Genomic DNA, 13,590 nt, shown 5'->3' on the forward strand with positions numbered 1-13,590 from the left:
CTCTGTATGTCTTGTGCATACATCGATTGATGGTGCTTTTCACAAAGGCCTGTCTTGGACCAGGCACACATTAGTGTTCCCACTTTTCAGATGAGTTAGATAGAACTTCCACGTGCTCACGACGTTTGCCTGCGCATACAGTTGATGATTATGTAGAGTTCAGCCCAAGTCTTCTGAACCTCTATGTGGCTGTGTAGTAGGGGCTTTCTCGCTGATGCTGTTTCCTGGGGGGCAGTTCAAGACACCTCCATCCCTGTACCCCTAAAGCCTCTTGTACACTGGAAGCTGTAATACCTACCTTGCGGGCGATAGCCCTTCCCAGCACTGGGGAGGAAAAGACTTAATTAACTGAGTGTCTCAGGCAGAGTGGGTGTCTGAAGCATGTCCCAGCCTGCCGGGATTCCTGCCCCTTGGTGGTGTTCTGCTTCCTGTTGAATAGGAGTTGGAGCTGATGCGCCAGGAATATGTGGCGTGCGGGGGAGGCTAAGACATCCATAACACGTAACTGCTGGCAGCTTGATTGTTGTCTCAGGGGAACTGTCCCCTCTGAGAATAGATGGGCAGCCTAGATACTGAGATGCTAACATCTAGGTACCATGCACCAGAGGGTAGTGCGGGAGACAGGGCAGCAGGATGAGCTAGCTGTTTTCCCAGTTACTGGCTCCTTGTGGGTATGACAGATTTTAGAGTTTGGGAGGGTGGGGCTTAGGGCTTCTGAGTATGGGCGGAGTCATTAGTCCCCTGCTGGGTAACCTGGAAGGATAGAACTGCTGGAGAGAGCTACTTCAAAGAATGAAAAGAAGTCGCTGGCACACCCGTGCTAGCTGGAGGCCATCTCTCCGTTCTGGAACAGGGAGAGGACAGTGACTATGGAGTTTTTACATTTGTTGTTGTTTTGAGAGAGGATGGCTTATAGTCAAGGACGGCTTCACTCTGTAGCCAGAAAGACACTGAGTTTACGATTCTTGCACTTCCTCCTCCTACGTGCTGGGATTACAGGTGTATGATATCTATCGTGCCTGGCATGTTTTAAGTGTTCTGAACAGCTGATCAGTGAGTGCCATGGGAGTCCAGAAGAGTCGGTGACAAAAAGTCTTATCTTTGTCCCAGCTACGGAGGTCTCTTCCCAGAAGCCTATTTTTTAAAATTGCTTTTCAAAGATTTTTTTTTTCAATTTTCTGTTGTTGGTTTTTTTTTTCCCTATTTTATTTAGGGTGGCGGGTGTCCGTCCACAGAGGCCAAAAGAGGGCATCAGGTCCCTTGGAGCCACCTGACATTAGGTGCTGGCATCAGAACTCCATTCCTGTGACTGATCAGAAAGTGCTCGTGACCATTGAGCCATCTGTCCAGCCCTCAAAGACAGCACTGATATATGGACCAGGGGTGTAGCTCAGTGACAGAGTTTTTGCCTAGTATATATGAGTTCCTGGTCAATCTCCATTGCCAACCCCCCCCAAAAAAGTCAAATGGTAAAGTCCAGATGTGACCATATTATTGGGGAATCAGGTCACTCTCTACCTTTGAAACGTGTTAACAGTGTGTCCTAGGTTCTTTTCATAGAGCCTACAGTGTGAGAACATCCATAGCTGATAGCTTGTTTCTTTTTGAGAGCTGGGGAATCAAAGCCAAGGAGGCCTCATACTCGAGGTAAGTGCTTTACGGCTGAGCTGGATCCCCTGCCCTTTCCACAGCATTCTGTGACAACCGGTTGGTCTTCCCTTGCATGGACGGTGATGTCACATGAGTCAGTCCTCACTGGTGTGCATTTAGGTTGTCTCTGAACTTTAGTTGTCAGTCATCCACTGTGGATTAGCTTGGATAGCCAGGAGCATTTTGCAAGGGTTTAGTCATGCGGATAAGCATTTTTGTTCCTCCCTGTGTCCCGGTGTCCCAGATACACGGGTTGCGTCACACCAAGGCAGTTTTTGCATGAAGAATACAGCTATAGACTTCTGACTGTGCCTGGGTTCGGATTCTAATTCTCCTCTTTAGCAGTCTGCACGTAAGCAAGTCACGTGGCCTTGGAGTTGTGGCTTCCTGGTGGTGAGTGCTAGGTGATGCTGTTTGTGGCTGACAGAGTCATGTTTTGGGGGTCTTGATTTGTGTAGTACTCGGTAGTTCTGTGAAGTCGAATGCTGTTCTTCCAACTCTTGAGCTCCCAGTAAATTCATCCAAGTTCTTCATCAAGACACTGATGCTTATGCCAGCCTGTAATCCCAGCACTTAGGAGGCAGAGGCAAGAAAATCTCTGAGTTCAAGGCCAGCCTGGTCTACAGAGCAAGTTCCAAGATAGCTAGGGCTACACAGAGAAAGAAACCCTGTTTCCAAAAAAACAAACAAAAAAGACACTGGTGCTCACAACAGATTTTAAAAATGAAAATATTAGGGGGCTAAGAGAGAGGTGGCTCAGTAGTTCAGAATGCACATTGCTTTTTTTTTTTTTTTTTTTTTTTTTTTTTTTTTTTTTTTTTTTTTTTTGGTTTTTCGAGACAGGGTTTCTGTATAGCCCTGGCTGTCCTGGAACTCACTTTGTAGACCAGGCTGGCCTCGAACTCAGAAATCCGCCTGCCTCTGCCTCCCGAGTGCTGGGATTAAAGGCGTGCGCCACCACGGCCCGGCTCTAGCACATTGCTCTTTGTCAAGGCTCCATGGTTCTCAGTGCCCATACTGAGCAGCTCACAACCGTCCATAACTCCAATTCCAAGGGATCTAGCGCCCTCCTCTGGAAACATCTGGAACTGCATGCAAGTGGTGTACAAACATACATGCAGGCAAAATAGCCATACACATTAGTCAAAAACAAAAACAAACAAAACTGGCTTAAAAAAAGACTATTATTTCTGTAGATGAGCAGTGGTAAGTGGAAGAAGCTCTCAAAGAGATGGAAAAGGCCATGGATATGCAAATGACTCTGGGTTCAGACTGGTCTGGGAACCACTTGGATTTTCACTGCCTCTCTATGGGACTTCAGTGAACTTGTTTAACCTCTCAGTTTCCCATACTCAAAAATGGCCATTAAAATGCTTCTCATAAGTTTCTTCACGAAGTTGAAATAGGGAGCTGTGAGCTGGGCATGATAGCACATGTCTATAAGCCAGGTACTTGGGAGACAGCTGTGGGAGGGTCAGAGGTTCAAAGCTAGCCTGGACTACAAGGGACCCCGTCTGAAAATAAAGAAACAATAAAAACAAACTGTGCTAATGTTGGCCGGTAACAGTAATGAGAAGAATGAGAATTCCTGACCCCTGAGACAAAGTCCCATGGCTGGTTGGCCAGGACAGGAATTGAGTCTCACAATTCTCAAGGGTTAGCGTTAGAAACCAAGGAAGGTTTGGTCTCATGAGGTGCTTCTCCTCAGGTTTGAGGTGGCTTTGAGGTGGCCAGCTCCTCCATTGCTGCTACATAGCCTATATACTGTGTCCTGAGTATCTCTCCTAAAGACATTAGCAACAATGGGATTAGGGCCAGTGGGCTCTTTTAAGACCTTCCCTTCAAATATAGTCACTTTGGGGTGTATAAGGAGCCTGAGAAGTTCAATGTAGGGATTGGGGTGAGGCAAGAATCCAGGATAATACAGGAGTCAGGCGTGGTCAACACTTGAAGTCCTAGAATCTCCGGAAACAACGAAGAATCATGAAGTTAAGCTTGGTCTTCAAGTTGAATACCAAGTCAGTCTGAGCTACATAGCAAGACCTTGTCTCAAAGCAGAGGGCTGGAGAGATGGCTCGGTCATTAAAGCACTTGCCACTAAAGGATAAGGCCAGGGGTTCTGATACTTGACACACATAAAGCTAGGGAGGGGCCTCAGGTAAAAGCTAGATGGTGGAAGAAGAGAACCGATGTGGTGTGCTATGAGATGCACATGCCCACAGACACACCAAGTGTAATTATAGTGAAATAACGAACAGCCAGGTGGCCATTGTGGCCCGCCTGTAAGTCCAGCACTCGGCATACAGAGACACAGGATCCCCGGAGCAGGCTGACTCTGTGAGCTCTGGGCTCAGTGAGAGACCCTGCTTCAGTATGTGAAAATCGACTGAAGAAAATACCACATGCAGGCGCATGGGCACACACACAGAGTCAAAAAGAACACCAAGAACTAAAAAGATTAAAAATAAATAGTATATAGCCATGGCCAAGTGGTTAAAAGAGTTAAAAGTTACTTGAAAGCATGGAAAGGGTCATTTTCTTCAAGGCTTTTTTCCCCCCCTGTCCATAGTTATGTGCACACTGTGTGTCACTTCAAATTCTGCTCGCTTTGTTTCCTAGCACAGGAGCATCCCTGTATAATTTTAAAACTCTACAAAGTGTCACTTTGCACAGCTGGATGGATAGCCCAGGGAGTATGCACTCCACATATGTACATGTACATATACACATATATACATTTACATATATATATACATATACACACACATACTTACATATAATATTTTCTGTACTTAAGCTGATTTAGTCTTCATCATATCAGTCATTGCTGGTTTCCTGGAGTTAAGACAAAGCCAAGTTCCTTAGAGGAGCCTGCAATCGTGCGCAATAGAATAAAAGACACAAAGCCACTCCGTGGACCCCATGGCTCCCGGGACAAATCCATGTCCCTTTCTTCCCTTGCTGCCCCAGGCTGTGCGTGTCAGCCCAGGCCTCCTCAGAGAGGATATTGTCAAGGAAGCAGGGTTGTCTCTAAGCAATCTTCACTTTCCCACACGCACATCCCAGCCTTCCAGGAGGGTTCTGCCTGGATGTGTGTGCGCTGGGACTCTGGGGCTCTGGGGCTCTGGGCTCTGGGCTCTGGGGCTCCTGAAAGTTGGCACTGGATTCCTGTGGGCTGCGGGTGGCTCGTTATGGTTGTTAAGGCCTGCTGCCCCTTCCGCTGACTTCATCCACCTCCATAAGCCCTGCCAGCTCCCAGCCTCACACGGTGGAGTCTTACTACAAGCAACCAAACAGTGTTGCCAGAAAATATGTTGTGGATATAAATAGTTTTGAGCAAAGTGCAGTTAGGAAGACCCGGAAGAGCCAGGCATGGTGGTGCGTGCACTTTTTACATCTCGCTGCTTGCTTGGATGACTCTCTGAGGTCAGGGCCAGCCTGGTCTACAGGAACACCTTGTCATAAAAATAAAATAAAATAATAAAAATAAAGTGAGGGAGGGGGTATATATCCAGCATGTTTAAGACCTGGATTTGGGCTGGAGAGATGGCTCGGTGGTCAAGAGCACAGACTGCTCTTCTGAAGGTTGTGAGTTCAAATCCCAGAAACCCCATGGTGTCTCACGACCATCTGTAATGAGCTCTGAAGACAGTTACAGTGTAATATATAAATATAATAAATAAGTCTTTAAGAAAAAGGAAAATAAGACCTGCATTTGATACCTAGCACTGGAAATAAAGATGGGTTGCTGTGTGCATACAGAAGAGAGAGAAGGTTCCTTCTGCCCGCCCAGGTGGGGCTATCAACTCTCCTTTCTGGAGACCAGCTCTTATCAGTAAAGAGTCTCACAGTATCAGTTTGCTCCCAGGGTTTACATCCACAGTTCGCTCGCTGCCTCTAATGTTTTCCCTTGTCTCACCATGTCTCTGAACTGCACTGTTGGTTGTGGAAGAAGGCGTGTGAAGTTCTAAACCACATTTTTTTTCCCTCCGATGCCGTCCACTGAGGCTTTGCCTATGTGACACACACTGCATGCGTTAATGAGCCTGTTTGTCTCCTCTTACTCTGGCTTTTATTACGGGGTCTGTCTAGACTACAAGCTTTGGCTGTTCGTGGGGGATTGTCTTTCTTCCCCAGCAAGCATGCATCCTGCCTCGTATCTGGCTTCTGCTTCTTGAATCTGCCCTGGTTGCGTGTTCCTGTGGTTGAGTTGTTCCAAACTCGACCGCACCACAGTGTTTCTGTCCCTGATGCCTTTCTGGGCACTGACCATTTCCAGTTGTGGCAATGATGGGCTGCTGTGAACATCCTAACACACACCTTTTTTTTTTTTAAGCAGTGGGAATTGAATTCAGAACTTTGTTATATATTATATATTAGACAACACTCTACCACTGAGCTACATGCCCAGACTTGCAAATATGTTTTACATTTTTTTTTCAAATTGTATTTATGATTTAGTGCATATGGGTATCTTGTCTGCATGGATGTCTGTGCACCACATGCATTCTTGGTGCTCATGGAGGCCAGAAGACGGGGTGAGATCTCCTGGAACTAGAGTTACATGATGTGCGTGCTTGGACTCAAACCCAGGTCCTTTGAAGGAGTAGCCAGTACTCTTACCTGCTGACCCTCCCTCCAGTCCCACTGCCAGACTTTTCCACAGTGGCTGTTTGCTTGCTCTCCCCACCAGCCATCTGGTTTCTCCACTCCTCCCTCTGGGAGTACAGCTCCTTACTAAAACACCAGTCGCACACTAGCAAAAACAAAAAAACAAAAAAACCAAAAAAACGCTTGGCTTGGTCCAGCAACACAGAGTAAAAGGGGTGGGGTGGGGCAAGCTTGGGCAAATGCAGTGACTTGTAGTAGTAGTAGCTGCAGCTGCTCAGTGGTTAAGAGCACTTGCTCTTCCTCCAGAGGACCCAGGTTCCATTTCTGAACATCCACATGGTGACTCACAAGCACCTGTCACTTCAGTAACAGAGGAAATCTAGCGCCCTCTCCTGGCTTCTTTGAGTACTACATACCTGTGGGGCACAGGCAAAAATAAAAACCCTCAACACATGTGTAAAATAAAAATAAATGAATCTCTTTTGTGCGGGGCTAGAGGACAGAAGCATTTCTTTGCAGGCAGCATTCAGAAGAACTATTGTCAATTTCAATTACCAGAAGTTGAACAAATTGTCTGTGGGTAACGGTGTCACGTCATGCTTGGTGATAGGTTGCCTGCCGTGAGCAGACAGCCTCCAGAACCGCTGTATCTCAACAAAGCTACCTGCGCACAACCATGGTTCTCCAGCCTGATGAACACACGAGGAGATAGCGAGGTGGTCCTCCCTCCCAAATCCAAATGTAGGGGCCGGAATGATGGCTCCGCGGTTAAGAACACTATCTGGGTTCAGTTCCCAACACTCAGGTCTGGTGGCTGCGCACAGCCACCTGTAACTCGAGCTCCAGGGCATCTGACTCTCCTGGCCTTCCCAGGCACCTGCACACGTGTGGTGTACACTCATACACATACCAGTGGAAAAAAATGTTTTAGACAATGATAAGGCTGCATGCAAAAGTGTCAGCAGAGACTTGCAGCCACCGGCTGGCCAGGAGAAGTGAGCCAAGCCCCTTGGGTTCCTCCTGGTTGTAGTCTTTAATCTAGTCAAGGGACTGCTTTCTAATTCACTCTCTCTCTTCCTCACAGTAGCCTTGGCTGGACAGGAGATGCACCATGCAGACAATGGAGAAATCGTTATGCTGAATAGGGGGACAGTTCAGGTAAACTGTTGTGTCTGTCTTCAGGGCAAAAGGAAAGTGCTATGTTCAGATGACTGCTGGCCAGAGTCTGTTCCTATAGTAATAGGAACCAAGTTAACCCTTAACCCCAGCTAACCAGACCTAATCAGAGCAGTGACTAATGCTTACCAATAGGGGTCGCTAGAGAAACGGTCCATGGGCATGGACACCAACTTCCTGGTGTCTTTTTTTTTTTTTTTTTTTTTGGTGTCTTAATTTTTTGAATATTTGAATGTTCAAGACTTAAAAATATTTAAAACCACGTAGCAATCTCTGTCTCCATCTGATCATAGCCTGCCCATCCCTCCTGAGAAGACACACACAAAGACAAATTATTCCTTGTACATATGCAAATAAGAATAGGACTTTTTCCTATTCTTTTTTTGTTTTCCTTTATTGTTAATATTACAGTTGTTGGGTGTGATGGCATGTACCTTTAATGCAACCAGCATTTAGGAGGCAGAGGCAGGTGGATCTCTGAGTTCGAGGCCAATATGGTCTACAAAAACAAAGTATGGTCCAGGACAGCCAGAACTGTTACATGGAGGAAACCCTGTTTTGAAAACAAACAAAATTAAATAAACAATAGTTTCATTTTGTTTTGTTTAAGGAGAGGTCTCATGTGGTTTAGGCTGGCCTCAAATTGCTACAGAGTGGAGGATGACCTTGAATTCCAGGTCCTTCTGAGAACTGGGAGTATGCATGTGTGTTGCCACACCTGATCCTCTCTCCTTCCAGGGAAAAGCTAATTTATTCTTCCCACCCTTGCTTGCAGGGAGGGAAGGATGCGATGCACTCCCCACCCACCCGCATCTTAAGGAGACGAAAAAGAGAGTGGGTGATGCCACCAATATTCGTCCCTGAGAATGGCAAGGGTCCCTTCCCTCAGAGGCTGAATCAGGTATGACCAGGCACTCATGGGTCTGCAGGATTTATCATCCGATGGCCTAAGAGGAAGGCTTCTTGCTGCTGGGTGCGGGCTGCAGAAGGCTCCTGGCCACTGGATGAGGCACCTGTCCCTCTGTCAACTGTCATTTTCCCTCTGTTTCCAGCTCAAATCTAATAAAGACAGAGGCACCAAGATTTTCTACAGCATCACAGGGCCTGGCGCAGACAGTCCCCCCGAGGGAGTCTTCACCATAGAGAAGGAGTCGGGCTGGCTGCTGTTGCATATGCCACTGGACAGGGAGAAGATTGTCAAGTATGAGGTAAATAGCCTTTCGCTCCCAGTGTAGACACCTTTTCTGAGGCAGGCACAAGGTCTGGGGAGGTGGGGACACTCGCTGACCCCGGACCTCTGTGTCCACAGCTTTATGGCCATGCTGTATCCGAGAATGGTGCCTCTGTAGAGGAGCCCATGAACATATCCATCATTGTGACCGACCAGAATGACAACAAGCCCAAGTTCACTCAAGACACCTTCAGAGGGAGTGTTCTGGAGGGGGTAATGCCTGGTAAGAAGGGTGGGAGGGGCTATTCTGGACTAGGGGTGAGTCCAGATGGAGTTGGGGTCAGCCCAGACCTTCATGGCCGTGTGGCCAATCCGCTCATCCTATTCCCTGTGTGCCCCATGAGTCCCGGTCAAGTCTGCCCTGCAGCCGAGTTCTGGCATTCACATTTGAAACCTTCTGCTCTGAGCTCAGCCAGCCTTAGGAGCTGCAGAAACTCAGGCTTGAGTATGAACTTTGTCTCTTTACTGCCTGTGACCATAGGCATGACCTCTGGGCTTCAATCTAAATGGGAAGAGTATCAACCTTAAAATATTACGGAGATTAGACATAGCACATGCCACTGACGGTGTGACTCAGGGGTAGAACACATGCTTCGTGTATGACAGGCCCTGGGCACCAGCAGAGAGACAGAGACAGAGACAGACACAGACAGAGAGACAGAGAGAGAGCGAGAGAGCACAAGCTTGCCCATGCATCGTGTGTGTACTACATACTGTGGAGCACCCAGCCGGAAGTTCTGCAGCCAGGACTTGGGGTGATTAGAGTGTGATTTGCAGAAACCGAAATAGGTTGCCATCCCTAGGGCAGAGATGACAAGGGGGGGAATAGATTCACATTCCCAAGCTCGGCAGCAGGTCCCGGGAGACAGAAGGGGCTCTCATCCTGTTTGGAGTGATCTGGACTGCCCACCACTTGGCTTTTCAGCTGAGCGTTTCAGAAATGAGTTGACCAGAGATTGCCAATAGCAGAAATCCCCACTACTAAAACATTGATTTTTATTTGTTTCGATTTTTTGGTGACAAGATCTCCCCCTATAGCCCAGGCTAGCCTCAAAGTTGTGATCCTCCTGCCTTAACCTCCTGAGTACAAGCCTGCACCAACACTGTTGGTCCCACTGTATAGCTCTGGCTAGTCTGGAACTCACCATGCAGATCAGGCTAGCCTTGAACTCACAGAAAATCACATGCCCCCCACCTCCTGTGGCTGAGATGACAGGTGTGCACCACCTGCCCAGCTTTTAAGTCTTCTGTTTTGGTGTGTGGTGGGTTTGTTCATTTGAAACATGGTGTAACTATGTAGCTGTGTAGCCTTGGTCGGTCTGGAACTTCCTATGTCGACCAGGCTAGCTTAAACAGTCCGAACAAGATGAAAACTTGTTTTTTTTCCTTTGGTTATACTCAGAAAGCTTAGAAGCAGTTGATCCAGGCGCCAGTGGGGCTTCAGTTAAAGGGCAAGGGATTCCTGTCTTGTTATTCTACTGTTTTGGCCTCTGTTCCCACAGTTAGCTCTCGTGGCTGCTGGAGCCATTACATTTAGTCTGTGTGTCCCGTGAACAACAACATCATTACTAACTGTTTGTTTAAAACAGACTCTCCCTACTCCATAGTCAAGGCCAGGCTTGAGCTTACACACAGCCCTCCTGCTTCAGCCTCCCGAAATTGGGATTACAGGCTTGAGTCACCAGCTACAAGTACATTCTTTTTTTTTTTTTTTTTTAATTAACTTCCTCCAAACGTGTATGTATCCCATTATCAGAAGTCATTGCCATGGTCACCCCACTGCTGGAAGAATGGGAGATAGTGTTTGTCCCCAGGGTCTGTGAGCGACCTAACCTGAGCATCCACTTTCCTGGAAAGAAAGACAGGATGGCAAGCGGGTTCCAGGAAACAGGCTGCCACCCAGCAGGGGAGAGAGAGACCCTTCTGGTGTGCCGGGAGGACTTCACAGGGATCCAGAGCCAGCAAGGCTGCCTCTGGGCTGAGAGGGAAAGGTGCTCAGTGGTCCCCTTCCCCTCCCCCAACCCCGGCAGGCACTTCTGTGATGCAGGTGACAGCCACAGATGAGGACGATGCCATCAACACTTACAATGGGGTGGTGGCTTACTCCATCCATAGCCAGGAGCCGAAGGAGCCACACGACCTCATGTTCACCATCCATAAAAGCACGGGAACCATTAGCGTCATTTCCAGTGGCCTGGACCGAGAGGTGAGTAGCCTTCGGGAAGGTACTACCCTCAGAGGCCTGACTCAGAGTGGAAACCTGTGGCCGCCCCAAGGTCAAGGCAGGGCAGCGGAGACCAGGATCACCTGGATTGGCTGGCGTGGCTGCTGCTGCTGCATTTACCTCTGCTATTCCACATCCTTTGGGCTAGTGGCCTGCTGGCTAGATCCCCTGGGGGTGAGAAGGCAGCTGTAAAATGTGGGCTTTTGAGCTTTTCTCATTTCCTGTCCGAACGGCTCATTTAGTTTGCATGTTGCCTGGATTTGTCCCCTGTGGGCCACAAAGTAGAACTAGCTCCATGGATATTGGAATTGCCTTCTGTTTCCTAATTAATATCAAGTTCCTGTGTGGAGCAGGTGAGGGTTGGGTTTCCCCAGAATAGCCCAGGAGGGCTATTGGGCTATCTACTGCCCCTCCCTCCCCCGGTCATATATAATTGTCCCTTCCCTGGAAGTGGGTAAGGGGTGAGCCAGGGAATTGAGAAACAGCGAAAGTGGGGAGGGGCTGTTGCTCCCACCTCTGTACCCCAAGGCAGTTTCTCGTTACCCAGGTGACCGGCCTCTCGAATTGGACTAACTGTGAGCTCTTTCCTCCTTTCTCCCCTAGAAAGTCCCTGAGTACAGACTGACTGTCCAGGCCACAGACATGGATGGAGAGGGCTCTACCACGACGGCAGAGGCCATTGTGCAAATCCTTGATGCCAACGATAACGCTCCGGAGTTTGAGCCGCAGAAGGTAACGCCCCTTCCTTCCTGCGTGTGTGCAACATCACATGAAGGACTGAGGTTGGCTGCTTCTCAGAAACCGACCCATGCTACCACCAACCGAGTCCCAGACCTGTCGCTTGCTGACTGTGTAACCTTAAGTAAACTGCCTAGCCTCTCTGTGCCCAGTTTCTTAATCTCTGAAATGGAGATAATGATAAATACTGGATCCACTGTTCTGACATTTTGGCGAAATGATCTGTGGACAGTTCTTTCCAGTCTTCAGGTGATACGGGGCTTGGTGTGGAAACATACTTACCTCATATCTGTTCTGCCCATAAGTACTTACATAGCTCCTGGGACAGGAAGCTCAATGCCAGGACTGGAGAATGGGCAAGAACCCAGATGGCCTGAGTTTGAGCCCCAGGGCTCACTTGGCAGAAGGAGAGAGCTGACCTTGCCCTTGGACTTTCACAAATTTACCACAGCACCCGCACCCACCCCCATCCCCTGCCCCATTTGTACATGCAGTATAAAAATTAAAAAGAAAAAAAAGTTTCAAATCAGTTAAGGTGACCCAGTACCCCCTGCATGTGTTTACAGACCTAGATTTGGAATGTTACCTAGGCCTCCTTAAAAATTAGCCCTTGGGACATTGCCCTGATTGTGAAGTGTTGACTGTGCAAGCCTGGTACCTGGGTAAAAAGCCACCTATGGTGGCCCCTACTCAACTCCATTGTTGGGGAGGTGGAAGTGGAGTTCCTGGGGCTCCCTGGCTTGTGTCAGGAAATGTGGTAGACAGCTTCTAAGGAACTGTAATTACCTGAAGGTGTCCTCTCACATGCTGTAATTACAATGTTTGGGGGGGATAATGACAGGAACATCAGGAATTCAGGGTCCTCTTTCACTCCATGTCAAATTCAGGTCCAACCTGGACTACATGAGACTATCTTTAAAAAAACAGACAAGCAAGCAAACAAACAAAAAACCTATAAAAAAGAACCAAAAAAACTATTCCCCTGTCTGTTACCTGCCCCCAAACTTCCTAGCCAGTGCCCGCAGCACAGTGAGGCACCTGTCCTTGTCATCTTCTTGGAGCCTCTGCTCTCTGCCAACTGGGTGGCTGTGCGCAACTGGGGAGATTCCCAAGCTTCAGGTCCCCCTGGTGAAGGAAAGTTGGTCCAGAATCTGTGGCCTTGTCCCTAGAGCTGTGCTGATGGTTGGGATTGTCTTTCTGTGCCTCCGAGTGTCCTGGAAATCTTTACAGGTCAAAAGTCCAGACATGTGAACAGGCCGCGGGGCTTCCCAGCAGTGACAGAAGTTTCCCAGCTGCGGAGCGTGGTGCGGTCTGCCCGGAGGGACAGCTCCTCGCTCTGTTCAGATCTCACCGTGTCCGCCCCTCTCTCCCCACAGTATGAGGCTTGGGTGCCTGAGAACGAAGTGGGCCATGAGGTACAGAGGCTGACAGTGACTGATCTCGATGTCCCCAACTCGCCAGCGTGGCGTGCCACCTACCACATCGTGGGAGGTGACGATGGGGACCATTTCACCATTGCCACTCACCCAGAGACCAACCAAGGCGTCCTGACAACCAAGAAGGTGAGTCTGTGTGGGCCTCTAGGACAAAGGGATCCCTCCTGCCCCAGGCCGCTTCCCTTGGGCCACTCACTGGGGACTGCACCAAGACAGTGGCTCCTGGTACTGCCCGTTGCTCTTGTGCTGAGAATCCCTTATTTGGGCTTTTGAAACAGGCTCAGTAAGGATTTTGTTTTTTGCAGGGGTGGGTGGCGGTGTTCCTGCAGGTTGGGGTAGTATGGCGGTATTGGAGATCAAGCTTAGGGCCTTCTTTTTATCAGGACACAGAACAAGATGGGGTAAAATCGTCTTTGGGAACAGGGTCTGGTGGTTCACACCTATAAGCCTACACATTGGTGGTGGGACCAAGGTCATTCTCTTTTTTTTTTTTTTTTTTTTTTTTTTTTTTTTTTTTTTTTTTT

The 13,590-nt window shown here is 48.4% G+C and overlaps 1 protein-coding gene across 3 annotated transcripts in view; it reads left to right on the forward strand.

Annotated features, from left to right (window-relative positions):
- The window catches only part of Cdh3 (cadherin 3), a 45,842-nt gene that overhangs the window by 17,640 nt on the left and 14,612 nt on the right, over window positions 1-13,590 (forward strand). For 2 of the 3 annotated variants that reach the window (XM_021170340.2, XM_029480319.1), the window contains 7 exons: window positions 7,346-7,419; window positions 8,213-8,338; window positions 8,490-8,645; window positions 8,747-8,891; window positions 10,699-10,874; window positions 11,496-11,624; window positions 13,007-13,192. In XM_021170340.2, coding sequence (XP_021025999.1) covers window positions 7,346-7,419; window positions 8,213-8,338; window positions 8,490-8,645; window positions 8,747-8,891; window positions 10,699-10,874; window positions 11,496-11,624; window positions 13,007-13,192 — 992 coding nt within the window. The remainder of the gene's footprint in view (window positions 1-7,345; window positions 7,420-8,212; window positions 8,339-8,489; window positions 8,646-8,746; window positions 8,892-10,698; window positions 10,875-11,495; window positions 11,625-13,006; window positions 13,193-13,590) is intronic. The other variant, XM_021170341.2, reaches the window with a different exon arrangement.

The sequence above is a fragment of the Mus caroli genome, chromosome 8, assembly GCF_900094665.2.
Source record: "Mus caroli chromosome 8, CAROLI_EIJ_v1.1, whole genome shotgun sequence".
Lineage (NCBI taxonomy): Eukaryota > Metazoa > Chordata > Mammalia > Rodentia > Muridae > Mus > Mus caroli.